The sequence below is a fragment of the Somniosus microcephalus genome, chromosome 12 (assembly GCF_052327205.1).
Source record: "Somniosus microcephalus isolate GS21.2 chromosome 12, FLI_Smic_1.0, whole genome shotgun sequence".
Lineage (NCBI taxonomy): Eukaryota > Metazoa > Chordata > Chondrichthyes > Squaliformes > Somniosidae > Somniosus > Somniosus microcephalus.
In genome coordinates this window covers 199636180-199650279 of record NC_140998.1, presented here as the reverse complement: position 1 = coordinate 199650279, position 14100 = coordinate 199636180, and the positions used below count along the sequence as shown (strand labels likewise).

The 14100-nt window shown below is 42.1% G+C and overlaps 1 protein-coding gene across 1 annotated transcript in view; it reads right to left on the bottom strand.

Annotated features, from left to right (window-relative positions):
• LOC147109881 (rap guanine nucleotide exchange factor 2-like) overlaps positions 1-14100 on the bottom strand; it is an 83448-nt gene that overhangs the window by 53449 nt on the left and 15899 nt on the right. The window contains exon 4 of the mRNA XM_086002416.1: positions 11848-12005. Coding sequence (XP_085858542.1) covers positions 11848-12005 — 158 coding nt within the window. The remainder of the gene's footprint in view (positions 1-11847; positions 12006-14100) is intronic.

Sequence of the window (14100 nt, the reverse complement as noted above, 5' to 3'; positions counted from 1 at the left end):
TGGGGCTGGAGGTCCTCTAATGCCAAGAGGGAGAAGGAAAAAAAGGCCTCCCATGCTTCTGGTAGGTGCCTCAGTTGAGGAAGCGCTGAGTGAGGGTGGCGAGAGGGGCTTCCCAGGAGCTCACACTGGAGAAGTGTGTGAGGCTCCAACCTTCCACTGCTGTGCCTAAGCCTTGAACAAGTTGCCCCAAGCCTGAAACAACAAGGTCCTGCAACCTACAAATGCTGTCTGATTAAATCTCTTCTTTCCTGATTGACCTGCAGCTGAAAGTAAGCAAGCCGACATTGTTCACGCCAGGTTTCATCAGCGGGGTTCCCACCAGGCGTGTTTAGCGTGGGATAAGGCTGAAAATAGCAAGGGCCCCTTAAAATGGCATTAAAGATGTCAATTATTGGTGATTAGGCTCCCGATGACCAGTCCCGCCTCAGTCATAGAATGAAGTAGATGACCCACTGGTTTGAATTGTGTATAGGAACAATTAATGCAGTGAGCAGAATTAGTTTTAATTGATTTTCTGAATTAATTTACGAAGAATTGTACTGGGTTATATTTTAAAATATAAAGCATAAATCTAAATATTTCTGGTCGGGTCAGGGAATCAGGCGGGGGGGTCGTGACCCCCTATTTTTGCGATTTCCCCCCCCCCCACACGCCTGAAACCCCACCCGACGGCTCCAGGAAAATCGACCCCATTATGTGCTTCTGTTACATTGCTAACAACACACTTGAACTGTTTTATTGTTCTAAAATGTACTTTTTATATAGATTAGGTGGAATAACAATAGTGTGCAGCTTGAGATAACTATAACAAGAAAGTCTTTCTATAAATCTGAACCTTTTTTGTTGTAGGGAGCACAAAGCAACTGGAGAAATTGTACTGGGGTACCAAGTGGCTGATTTTGCTTAGCTTGACTTAAGATTCAGCAACCCTACTTGGCAATTAATGGTGTTGATAATCGTACCAAATAAATTGGTATTGACCTGCAATTAGATATTACAACTCCAGGAGTGTAAATGCGACTGCCCATGTAATGGCATGAATTCTGTTGACTTATGTGGAGTTATGGACGCATCTTCCCAACTTTACTCCCCAAAAAGCTTTTTTGTAACTAAAGCAGAGAAAACAGATACAAGGACTAAATGCACAATTTCAGAAACCACTGCGAGCTAAAAGCAAACACTGCATTACTTAGACCAGAATAACATTAATACACACATATGCCACAATACTCACTATAAGAACTTGCAGTTGGCGGAATAGAAAAGAAAAGAAATATTTAGATTTATGCTTTATATTTTAAAATATAACCCAGTACAATTCTTCGTAAATTAATTCAGAAAATCAATTAAAACTAATTCTGCTCACTGCATTAATTGTTCCTATACACAATTCAAACCAGTGGGTCATCGACTTCATTCTATGACTGAGCAAGATCTGTGAATTTGAGTGAGCTCTTTCTTATGAATAAAATAAACTGAGTACAGTATTCCATTGTTTCCTACTGTATATTAAGTTCACTCATGGGATAATCATTTTCTTATTTAGTGCTAAAGGTGGATCATTAAAATGTGAAATGGATACTTCAATGCTAATTGCTTCTCTCAAGATATTCTGATGTCCATCTTTAAAGTTCCCCAGACAAATAATATTAATGGTGCTGTCTCAGAGAGTGGTGAACCTGTGGAATTCTCTACCACAGAAGGCTGTGGAGGCCAAGTCACTGAATATATTTAAGGAGATAGATAGATTTCTAGACACAAAAGGCATCAAGGGGTATGGGGAGAGAGCGGGAATATGGTATTGAGATGATCAGCCATGATCAGATTGAATGGCGGAGCAGGCTTGAAGGGCCGAATGGCCTACTCCTGCTCCTATTTTTCTATGTTCTACGTTTCTATGTCTCAGTGACTTAAGGAGCCAATGTGAAAATATCACTCCATGACCCGAGGTAAAACTTACAAAAAACACGGAGAACTATTTTCAAAATTCATTGTTGGCTGATGTATAGAAACAAAAGCTGTTCCTATCACTTCAGTTTCCTACAACTGGCTAGTAACTGTGATGTTACTGCCACAAAGGGCCTGAATACATGTATGGCAGTATCTAATAAGAGAGCAGTAGTTTCACACGTTAAGGTGTGAAATCTCTGTTGCCAATACGGTGAGCACACAATAGAATTTGAGTAAAATTTCAGAACAAATTACACGCATTATGTTAAAAATCAAATTGGTTTGAAATATGGGGTTATCAACCATCAATCTATAAAGCAATCTGGCTGGACATAAATCTAAATGCCAAGAATAATCCCACACAATTGGTTGCCTCTATTCATCATTAAATGGGCTATGCTATACAAACTTAAAGGAAAACAGTCTGAAAAGGAACACTGGGGGCTAAATTGGATAGCCCCGAAAAACGTGTGCGGGGATCACGCTGCGCGATTAACCCATGTCTGTTGGATGTAATGCAGACAGGATGCCATTTTCATGCTGCCTGCTCATTTACACGATTTCTGCGTGCAGCCAGCGTTAAACGCGCTGCTGATTGGCTGCATGCATCAGCGTGGGACCCAAAATCGATAAATGCTCGCACTACTTAAAGCTAACCTGCACTGCTTAAAGCTAGCCTGCACCACTTAAAGAGGAGGTGCATTGTGGCTGGAGCAGGTACTGGAAGTCATTGTGGAAGACATTCTGACCTGGGAAAGACTGAATTAACGGCTGAACATGGGAAAGAACGGGCACCCAGATTTCGCGATGCTGCTCTGGGGGCCTTGGTGGAGGAGATGGAAAGGAGGAGAGATGTCCTGTATCCGCAAGGGGCAAGGAGGCGCCACAGACACACAGTGAAAAGGCAGTGGTAGCAGATAGCCGTGGAGGTCAATGCCAGGAGTCTAGCCCCGAGGACCTGGATGCAGTGCTGCAAGAAGTTTAATGACCTCACACAAGTGGTCAAGGTCAATGTTCTAGCCTCAACTTTAATCCAGCAAATGCAGTCATCACAATGTCATATAAAGACCCAACAAGAGGGGAATTTACATAGCGCCTTTCACAACCTCAGGATGTCCCAAAGCACTTTACAACAACAACTACTACAACAACAATAACTTGTATTTATATAGCACCTTTAACGTAGTAAAATGTCACGAGGCGTTGCACATGAGTATTTTAAACAAAAAATTTGACACTGAGCCACATAAGGATAAATTAGGGCAGGTGACCAAAAGCTTGGTCAAAGAGGTAGGTTTTATGGAGCGTACTAAAGGAAGAAAGAGAGGTAGCGAGGCAGAGAGGTTTAGGCAGGGAATTCCAGAGCTTAGGGCCCAGGTAACAGAAGGCAGGGCCAATTAAGTACTTTTGAAGTGTAGTCACTATTGTAATGCAGGAAACGTGGCACCCAATAAGTGCACAGTAAGCTCCCACAAACAACAATTAAATGAATGATCAGATTGTCTGTTTGTCAGGTGTTCAATGAGGGGTAAATATGACCGGGACACTGGGAGAACGCCCCATCTCTTTTGGAATAGTGCCATAGGACCTTTTACGTCCACCTGAGAGAGGTTTAACATCTCATCTGAAAGATGGCACCTCTGACAGTGCAGCGGAGCTCCCTCAATACTGCAATGAAGTGTAAACCTAGACTCGGTGCACACAAAAACATTGCTGTTTCAACACAAACTAGCACTAGTAACCAGCATTAAAAGGTATTTAAAGATGGTGTTGATTAAGTATTCCTTTTATCAATTCAATCAAATCTGCAATCACCACAGCAGTAGAGAGGTAGGCTTAGCTGTATTGAGTTAGTCATTTGAATCATCACAGTTGAGAGCTATTTTTTCATAAAAGCAGAGAATGCATTGAAATGCTTATAAACAATTGAATATTTATGACTTAATTCGCTACAAGTGAAACAATTTTGCAGCACAACTGCAGAATACATTTACTGTACAAGCTTCTTTTTGCTCGAAGTTGCCTGCTGCACCACAGTAATTATTCTTAAAGATCTGAAATAGACCATTCCAACCTGTACTTTTATAGGCATTCTGCAGCAAATGGTATGATTTCCTAAATATGTGAAATAAATGCAGAAAATGATGGAAATACTTACCAGGTCAGGCAACACCTGTGGAGAGAGAAACAAAGTTAACATTTCAGGTCGATGACCTGTCGCTAGAATTGTTTCAGGTTATCGACCTGAAACGTTAACTTTGTTTCTCTCTACATAGATGCTGCCTGTCCTGCTAAATATTTCTAGCATTTTCTGTTTTTATTTCAGATTTCCAGCATTTGCAGTATTTTGTTTTTTAGTTACTGTAAAATAAATGAACTGACCTGAAAATAATTGAATGGGATACAACAGAAAATCACTTGTCAGTAATATGGGATCTGGGCTCTCAGAAACAGAAAACCTCAAGACCAGCAAAAGCCACGCGGACATTTTTTGCTTTCACTGCCCCAGTGGTAATCTGGCAGGATGGATCACCCACCCGTTGGAGCACCCGCTTGATTTTCATTCCATTGAAAACAACAGAATGGAAATTGGACAGTGTCTGTAAAGGGTAGGTGATCCACTCCTCCATAGCTCCATTTAATCAGTTTTCCTGCTGTCCTTGCAGTTGTAATCAATGATGGATTTCTCTTCAAGATGCTTGTCCAATTTGAGCTTAGAGATCAAACCTACTTGTCCCTACAACCTCCCGTGGTAAGCTATTCCAAAAACTGACCATCTTCACAGTTAAGTAATGCTTTCTTACGTCTCACTTGAGTCTTCCCTTTTTCAGTTTATACTAATGCACTCTTGTTCTGCAATCCTGCACCAAATCAAACAGTCCTAACTGATCCTCTATATCCCTGAGTCTTATTAATTTGAATACCTTCACTATATTCATCCTCAGTTGTCTCCTCGCCAACAAGAAAAGTCCTAGTTCTGCAAATTTATACAGATGTTTTATCTCTGATTTCCTAATCAGCTCTACTCTGCGCCGTTTCAAGGTCAGTTACATCCTCCCTGTAGTAACGCTTCAGGAACTGCACACAATACTCCCACAAGTGCGAATTGATTCGCACGCTATATAGTGACAGCATAACCGCCTTTGATCGACATTCTATTCAAATATTTACACAACCTAACAATGTTCCCCGTAACATTTTTTGGATGCACAGGATTCACAGATTCGCGCATGTCTGAACTTTAACATTGCAAAAGCCAGTCCTGGGCAGTGCGGGAACGACAGAGAGCTGCGCAGCCGCACAGCTTATAGGGAACGTTGCAACTTAACGTACCATTTGTTTTCTTGATACCAGCCAGATATTGGCTTGATGTTTTAAAAGATCAATCTACTATGACCCCAGATCCCTTTCCTGATCTGTCTGTGTTAGTATTTTCCAATCGAGTCCTGCAATTCCTCTGCTTATTTCACATCCCTTGTGACGTGAGAATAATATGGTTATCAGGTAATCTCCCAAAATTGTTCATCTCTGTAAGCTATGGACAATATCAATGTGAATTTAATAGATATTAATCAAAGGTTATTAGAAAATAAGTAAGAGGAAGATAGCCATGAGTACCTGAGTTACTAAGGAAGTCGTATTATGCTTCCCAGTAGCAGTTGTCTTTGGCTAGGATGGGTAAAAAGAACTGCGCAGCAACTCACAGTAAATGTGCAGATATGTCATGACTTGCATCCTGTTCCTGTACAGCTACAACACTGGCATCTACCTGACAAAGTGAAAAATTGCCCAAGTATGTCCTGTCCACAATAAACATGACAATTCCATCCCGGTCAATTACCGCCCCATCAGTCTACCCTCAATCATCAGCAAAGTGATGTAAGGTGTCGTCAACAGTGCTATCAAGCGGACCTTACTCACCGATGCTCAGTTTGAGTTCCACCAGGACCACTCGGCTCCAGACCTCACTACAGCCTTGGTCTAAACATGGACAAAAGAGCTGAATTCTAGAGGTGCGGTGAGAGTGACTGCCCTTGACATTAAGGCAGCATTTGACCGAGTGTGGCATCAAGGAGCCCTAGTAAAATTGAAGGCAATGGGAATAAGGGGGTAATCGCTCCGCTGGCTAGAGTCATATCTAGCACAAAGGAAGATGGTTGTGGTTGTTGGAGGCCAATCATCTCAGCCCAAGGACATCGCTGCAGGAGTTCCTCAGGGCATTGTCCTAGGCCCAACCATCTTCAGCTGCTTTATCAATAACCTTCCCTCCAGCATGAGCTCAGAAGTGGGTTGTTCGCTGATGATTGCATACTGTTTTCATTCACAGCTCCTCAGATAATGAAGCAGTCCATGCTCACATGCAGCAAGACCAAGACAACATTCAGGCTTGGGCTGATAAGTGGCAAGTAACATTCGCGCCACATAAGTGCCAGGCAATGACCATCTTCAACAAGAGAGAGTCTCGCCACATCCCCATGACATTCAACGGGATTATCATCGCCGAATCCCCCACCATCAACATCCTGGGGGTCACCATTGACCAGAAACTTAACTGGACCAGCCACATAAATACCATGGCAACAAGAGCAAGTCAGATGCTAGGTATTCTGCAGCGAGTGTCTCACCTCCTGATTCCCCAAAGCCTTTCCACCATCTACAAGGCACAAGTCAGTAGTGTGATAAAATACTCTCCACTTGCCTGAATGAGCGCAACAACACTCAAGAAGCTTGGCTGCAGTGTGTACCATCTACAAGATGCTGCAGCAACTGCCCCAAGGCTTCTTCGACAGCACTTCCCAAACCCGCGGCCTCTTCCACCTAGAAGGACAAGGGCAGCAGGCGCATGGGAACACCACACCTGCAAGTTCCCCTCCAAGTCACACACCATCCTGACTTAAAATTATATCGTTGTTCTTTCATCGTCACCGGAACTCCCTCCCTAACAACACTGTGGGAGTACCTTCACTGCACGGACGGCAGCGGTTCAAGAAGGCAGCTCACCACCACCTTCTCAAGGGCAATTAGGGATGGGCAATAAATGCTGGCCTTGCCAGCGACATCCACATCCCATGAATAACTTTTTTTTAAAGATGGATGACAGTCCATTAGCAGTTTCAACAGAACAGGCACCTACTACTTCATATATGACAAACTCCCCAAACATACTCCGTCAATATTGCTCAGTCATATTGCTGCTCCCCCCATACATACTAATGGAGTCAGCAGGGCAGCCAAAGTAATCAGCTGGATGGAGCAGCAACAGGATCAGTTTGGAGGTTTGGGCTTGTTAGCTACATAAGAAATGGTAGATTAAAAACAGCAGAAGCAGTAGTTGACATGGCAGAAATAGTGATTATCAGGGTTATTCATGTGTTCATGAAATTCAATTGAGGAAAAGTGAAAACACAAAACAGTGTAAATCATTTGCTTTCTATACAGTACATTGATCACGTCGAGAGGACGAGGCATATTTGCCAGGAGTGAGACATTTACAGGTCTGGCAAGGAATGGGATTGTCAGGAAGGGATGCTATGCGTATAATTCAACACATGGTAATTCGATATGCAGATAAGTGACACTTGACTATATTTATGTTTCAAGATTTAAAAACATTCATTATCAACAGTGATTTTATTTTCAATTACTTCTAACTTACACCACTCTATGTTATTTTTAACATCCTTGATCAAACTCTAGAATTAGGGTTTTGTTTCCACAAAAAAATTCCATGAAGGATTTCTGTATTATAAAATAGCAGGTCACTAGTTACACTACAAAAGTAGAAGAAATACATGGTGATGTCACTGTGTTTCTGTAATAAGCAGAGTGTTCTTATCTAGTAGGATAACCTGTAGAATGGATTCCTGGACTAAATGCACATTAAGCAACAAATGCATCTACTTTTACGGAAAAGTGGTTCTTTCCAGAACATGACTATATTTTGTTGTGACGCGGGTGCATTTAGAGCACAGATATTGTATATGGAGATCTTGAATGTCTAGTCTGTGTGCTAACATCCCACCCAGTAAAAGGCTGTTTATTAAGGTCACATCAAACACTTCTCACCCTGGACTGCAAGCAATTCAGTTCATTAGTACGTGAAATTAATCATTTATTTTTTCTTCAATTTAACAGGTTAGAAGCATAAAATGATGGTGAGTTATTCAAAACCTAGCTAAACAGATTTTTGAAGCTCCTTAAGGTGAGAAATTGGATTACTAGGGAATAAATAATTAGGCATTCAGCAATCTTTACAGATATAGCATGTGGTAGATGTAGAGTAAAAATTCTTCTGTTCTGCTCCAACACTGGGGAAGATTTCCTCTCTTCACTGTAAGGTTCACAAAATTCTACAGACTCCCCCAAATCAAGAAGAGAAGAGATTTTTGGACTGTTTAAAAGAATAATGGGCCAAAAGGGGCTTAAAGTCAAAACCCCAGGATTTTGGCTATTTTAAAAAGGCATGTCCAGGCCTGTGGAAGGCTGCGACAAAGGAGTTGGGATGAGGCACTGTAAAACAAACAGTTTGAGTATTTGGCATAGGCCAGATTGTCTGGGAATGTTCTGGACCATCTCAGTCATTCATACATAAAGACAATAGGCCTACGGAAGGACAGTCCCCGCCAAAATTACAGAACCATCAAGAATATGAATAATACAGTTCATGCCACTAATCAACAAAGGGGACCCTGGCCCCAGCAGGAGAAGACAATCGAACAACAGTTTAAACCACTCAGAGAAACATCCAAAACCATTTCACACACTTAAACCGATTTCGAAGCAATCCCGAAACTAGTGTAAAATCAATTAAATGTAGATGGGACCAAGTCGAAACTCAGTAAAGAATTTAAAACTATTAAAGTTAATGAGCCCGCCAAAATTAACAATGGGCCAGAGAAGATTTAGCGGCAGATAAGCAAAGCCTCAAATGGTATAATTGAAGCCTGCTTTTAAACAGAAAACAGTTCATCCAACATCATCGAACATTCATCCTCATCATCACAGCAGTCGGAGAATCGGAGGCTTGAGGAAAGGAGAAAGGAATCGCGGCAACCAAGTGCCCCAAGAAACCAACAATTAACAATATTACCAACAACTAGGTAATATTGGGCCACCGCGACCAACAAGAAACCAACCTGGAAGAAACCGAAGATTCGCAAGTTTGTTTCCACTCTACAAGCTATCCTGACTTACCCCTGGGTAAGATTTGTTGAAAAAGACTCTAAACCCTATACCTAACCAAAGGAAATTGGGTACTTACCCGATAGATCCAATACACACCCGACCGCATCAGCGGACACGCGAAGACCGAAAAACCAATGCAGGTGAAGTCTTCCACCACGTCTGGGGTACGGCAGGGCCCAACCGCCACACCTAAAGAGAACACCGAAATCGCGAACCTCTACAACTGTCAAGAAAGTCGTTTGGTGAGCATTTCCCTGGTCCTCTGGAATCCAACCTAGTTAGTGTAGTGGGATTGGGAGGGGTGAAGTATTTTGTCTATTGTCATTCTCCCTCGTATATTCCGAAGTGTTCCCCCTTTTAAAGTGATAAGATTATTGTATTGTATATTTTCCTGTCTCAAATTAAAATCCAAGTTCTTTTCACCAACTCAGTTGTCTGTTGCAATTTCATTACAACCCCCAAATAAGTCCAAAGTCTAGAACCAAGGGAGTGGGAGCGATTCAAACCGCTCAGCGAGTCAGAGGCAAAGCTGACCATACACACCACCCCTTACATCACTATTTGTGAAGTTGTAAACAAGAGTGTAAAAAATGCAATTATGATTTTACAACAAATAGCAAAAAAGAAATCAGCCCCAAATATGTTGTAACCCTATTCAAGAGAACACCCTTTACTGCACCAGCGTGAGTTTTTCTATTTCAGATACTACTTATACTTCTCCATTTTAGTGAGCTTGCCCAGTTTGAATGTTTTGTGCTGCCGATTTGCAGCCACTAAGCATAGCCTGCGCAGGTTCAAACACTTAAACCCTATACAGGTAAGAGAGATCATTCTAACCCCATCAGTCTACACTGGACTCAAAAATGAAGTGAGAACACAACATTCTAACCTGCGACAACATCACGATTCAGTAAAACCAAAGTTTACATGTTACTCTAAATCTATATCTCTGATGTACTTACCAGTAAATATTTATACATTTTTTGTCTCAAGGCTATTAATCTCTTTTTTTGCCAATTGAATAATAATTTACTGGTCGGCAAGGTCAAAAGAAGTGGAATAATTACATTAATAATTCAAGTAGCTGTTTGGGTTCATGTGGTGCCTCACTTTTACCATTAGTGTTTAAATTCTAACAATTCTCAGGGATTTTTTTCCCCTACGGATAAGAGTTAATCATATTATCATTCAGTTATAATAGCCCATTTTTTATTGTAAGAGAGTATTAAAAAATTGCAATATTAATCCAATGCCGAATTTGCTGTAGGGGAAGTCATGCTTGACAAATGTGCTCGAATTCTTTGAGGATGTAACATACAGGGTGGATAAAGGGGAACCAGTGGATGTAGTGTATTTGGACTTCCAAAAGGCATTTGACAAGGTTCCACACAAAAGATTACTGATCAAGATAAGAAATCACAGGATTGGGGGTAATATACTGGCATGGGTGGAAGATTGGCTATCTAACAGAAAACAAAGAGTTGGGATAAATGGTTCATTCTCGGGCTGGCAATCAGTAACTAGTGGTGTTCTGCAGGGGTCAGTGCTGGGACCCCAACTCTTTACAATCTATATTAACGATTTGGAGGAAGGGACCGAGTGCAACATATCCAAGTTTGCCGACGATACAAAGATGGGAGGGAAAGCAGTGAGTGAGGAGGACATAAAAAACCTGCAAAAGGACATAGACAGGCTAAGTGAGTGGGCAGAGATTTGGCAGATGCAATATAATGTTGGAAAGTGTGAGGTTATGCACTTTGGCAGAAAAAATCAAAGAGCAAGTTATTATCTAAATGGAGAGAAACTGCAAAGTGCTACAGTACAAAGGGATCTGGGGATCCTGGTGCATGAAACACAAAAAGTTAGTATGCAGGTGCAGCAGGCGATCAGGAAGGCCAATGGAATCTTGGCTTTTATTGCGAGGGGGATGGAGTATAAAAACAGGGAAGTCTTGCTGCAGTTATACAGGGTACTGGTGAGGCCACACCTGGAATACTGCGTGCAGTTTTGGTTTCCATATTTAAGAAAAGATATACTTGCTCTCGAGGCGGTTCAGAGAAGGTTCACTCGGTTGATTCCGGAGATGAGGGGGTTGACGTATGAGGAAAGGTTGAGTAGGTTGGGACTCTACTCATTGAAGTTCAGAAGAATGAGAGGCGATCTTATCGAAACATAAAAGATTGTGAGGGGGCTTGTTATCGGGTGGATGCGGTGAGGATGTTTCCACTGATGGGTGAGACTAGAACTAGGGGGCATAATCTAAGAATAAGGGGCTGCCCTTTCAAAACTGAGATGAGGAGAAACTTCTTCACTCAGAGGGTAGTAAATCTATGGAATTTGCTACCCCAGAGAGCTGCGGAAGCTGCAACATTAAATAAATTTAAAATGGAGATAGACAGTTTCCTAGCAGATAAGGGAATTAGGGGTTACGGGGAGAGGGCAGGGAAGTGGACGTGAGTCTAGATTCGGATCAGCCATGATCCTATTGAATGGCGGAGCAGGCCCGAGGGGCCGTATGGCCTACTCCTGCTCCTACTTCTTATGTTCAAATTCACAAACATTGATTTGAAATAACTTTCTATGTACCACATAGAATAAATTTAGTGAGAACGAGGTTTCTTCCCCCTCATAACATAAGAGAATGCATATGGAACATCTGTCCAACTGATACAACAAGCAGTAATCTCATTTTGGAGTTAAACTAACACTCACCTGGTGTGGTGTTAAAATCAAGAATGCAATTATGAGACTGCAGCAGATTAGAATTACTGGACGATGAGGTGCTGCTTACAGGCAGTGCAGGTGCTATATTTCTAGACTGCTTCAGCCCTACAATGCAGTCATCCTGGGACTGACCAATACCAATATCACTGTAAGAAGCAATAGAAGCACAAGTAAATAATGGATCAATGTTGCAAATCTTAAACCACAAATCTAATGTAAAAAAAACATATCACATAGTATTTACAGCACAGAAACAGGCCATTTGGCACAACAGGTCCAAGCCGGTGTTTATGCTCCACACGAGCTTCCTCTCACCTTACTTCATCTCACCCTATCAACATATCCTTCTATTCCTTTCTTCCTCATGTACTTATCTAGCTTCCCCTTAAATTCATCAATGTTATTCGCTCAACTACTCCATGTGGTAGCAAGTTCCACATTCTAATCACCTCTGAATAACAAAGTTTAGATGTGGTGTGGAGATGCCGGAGTTGGACTGGGGTGGACAAATGTAAGAAGTCACACAACACCAGGTTATCGTCCAACAGCTTTATTTGAAATCACAAGCTTTCGGAGCGCTGCTCCTTCGTCAGGTGAAGTAGAGAAATGCATAAAGACACAGCTTATATAGTCAGAGAATAATGTCAGATGTTTACAGAAAGATTACCTGTAAACATCTGACATGATTCTCTGACTATATAAGCTGTGTCTTTATGCATTTCTCCACTTCACCTGACGAAGGAGCAGCGCTCCGAAAGCTTGTGATTTCAAATAAAGCTGTTGGACTATAACCTGGTGTTGTGTGACTTCTTACAAAAGTTTAGATGATTACAGGTACAACACCGGTAATCCGGCACCCTCGGGACCAGGCCGGTGCCGGACCACTGAAAATTCCGAACCACTGAAGGTGTCGAAAGTCACCACAAACACCGCCACCACCTGCTCCTCCTCTTCCTACTGCTGCCCTTCCTGTGCCGCCGCCGACCCCGCCGCCCACGGGCTGCTCGGGCTTGGGCTCCATCGCTCCGCCGAGCCGTCGGTGATGCTGCGCAGTCCAGGCGCTGATCCTGACCTGGCGGCGGTCCCGGGACCCGAGCCGGACCCATCCCAGGGAGGTAATGTGACAGCAGGACCTTCCTCGTGCCGGACCACTGAAGGTGCCGGACCGTTGGGTGCCGGATTACCGGTGTTGTACCTGTATCTTATATTTCTGGCCCCTAGTTTTGGACTCCCCCACAAGTGGAAACGTCTTCTCTACATCTACCCAATCAAACCCATCAGGTCACCTCTCAGCCTTCTCTAGAGAAAAGAGTCCCAAGACGGTTCAGTCTTTGCTGATAGTTATAACCTCTCAGTTCTTGTATCATCCTTGGAAATCATTATTGAACCTTCCTCAGTGCCTCTATACCCTTTTGGTAAATGGAGACCAGAACTGAGCACAGTACTCTAATTGTGATCTGACCAAGGTTCTGCATGAGTTTAACATAACTTTCCTACTTTTGAATTCTATTCCTCTAGAAATGAACCAGAGGTTTGTTTAAATTTTTTATGGCAGGTATATCTGATTCTACTTCTTTTAAACTGTCAGCAACTTTTAATTCATACTTGCAAAGTCATTAGTAGCAGCACATTCATTCGTTTTTCCTGCATTGATACATCCACAATCTCTAATCTAAAGCACATATGGCAACTTTGTTTAAGTCCCAGTGTCTATCTCTCCCTTTGTGTCTACAGTTAAGTTGTATTGTTTTAATTCCTAGATTTATGCAGTTTTCCCAGAAAAATGTGACAACTGGCTTCTGTGTTCCTAGACTAGCAAGATGAAAAACAATCAGCCAGACTTTCCACTGTCAAGACCTCTTCAGTGACCCTTGCTGAAATGGGCAGATGTGTGGACACCGGATAAGAACACTGATGTTCCGGCTAATAAACCACCTGTCACACTCTTTAGGCTGACACAAGAAGAATAGCCAATGTGAGGACCGATGACACTTTCAAAGAAGGAAGGGAGATGGAGGAGAAAATTGAGAAAATAAAGAAAGCAAAATATACAGGCAAACCCTGAAGTTCTACTGCATTCATTTAAAAATATTTTTCATTCATTTTGAACTTGGAAGAAATACGAGAGTTAGAAACATTTTCCAAAGCAAATCAATGTAGAACTTCAAAGGAAACACAATGATTGGTCCTGAAATTCCGTTCCCTACGGGTGTGTACGCAATGTGTACTCACCCGTAGGGC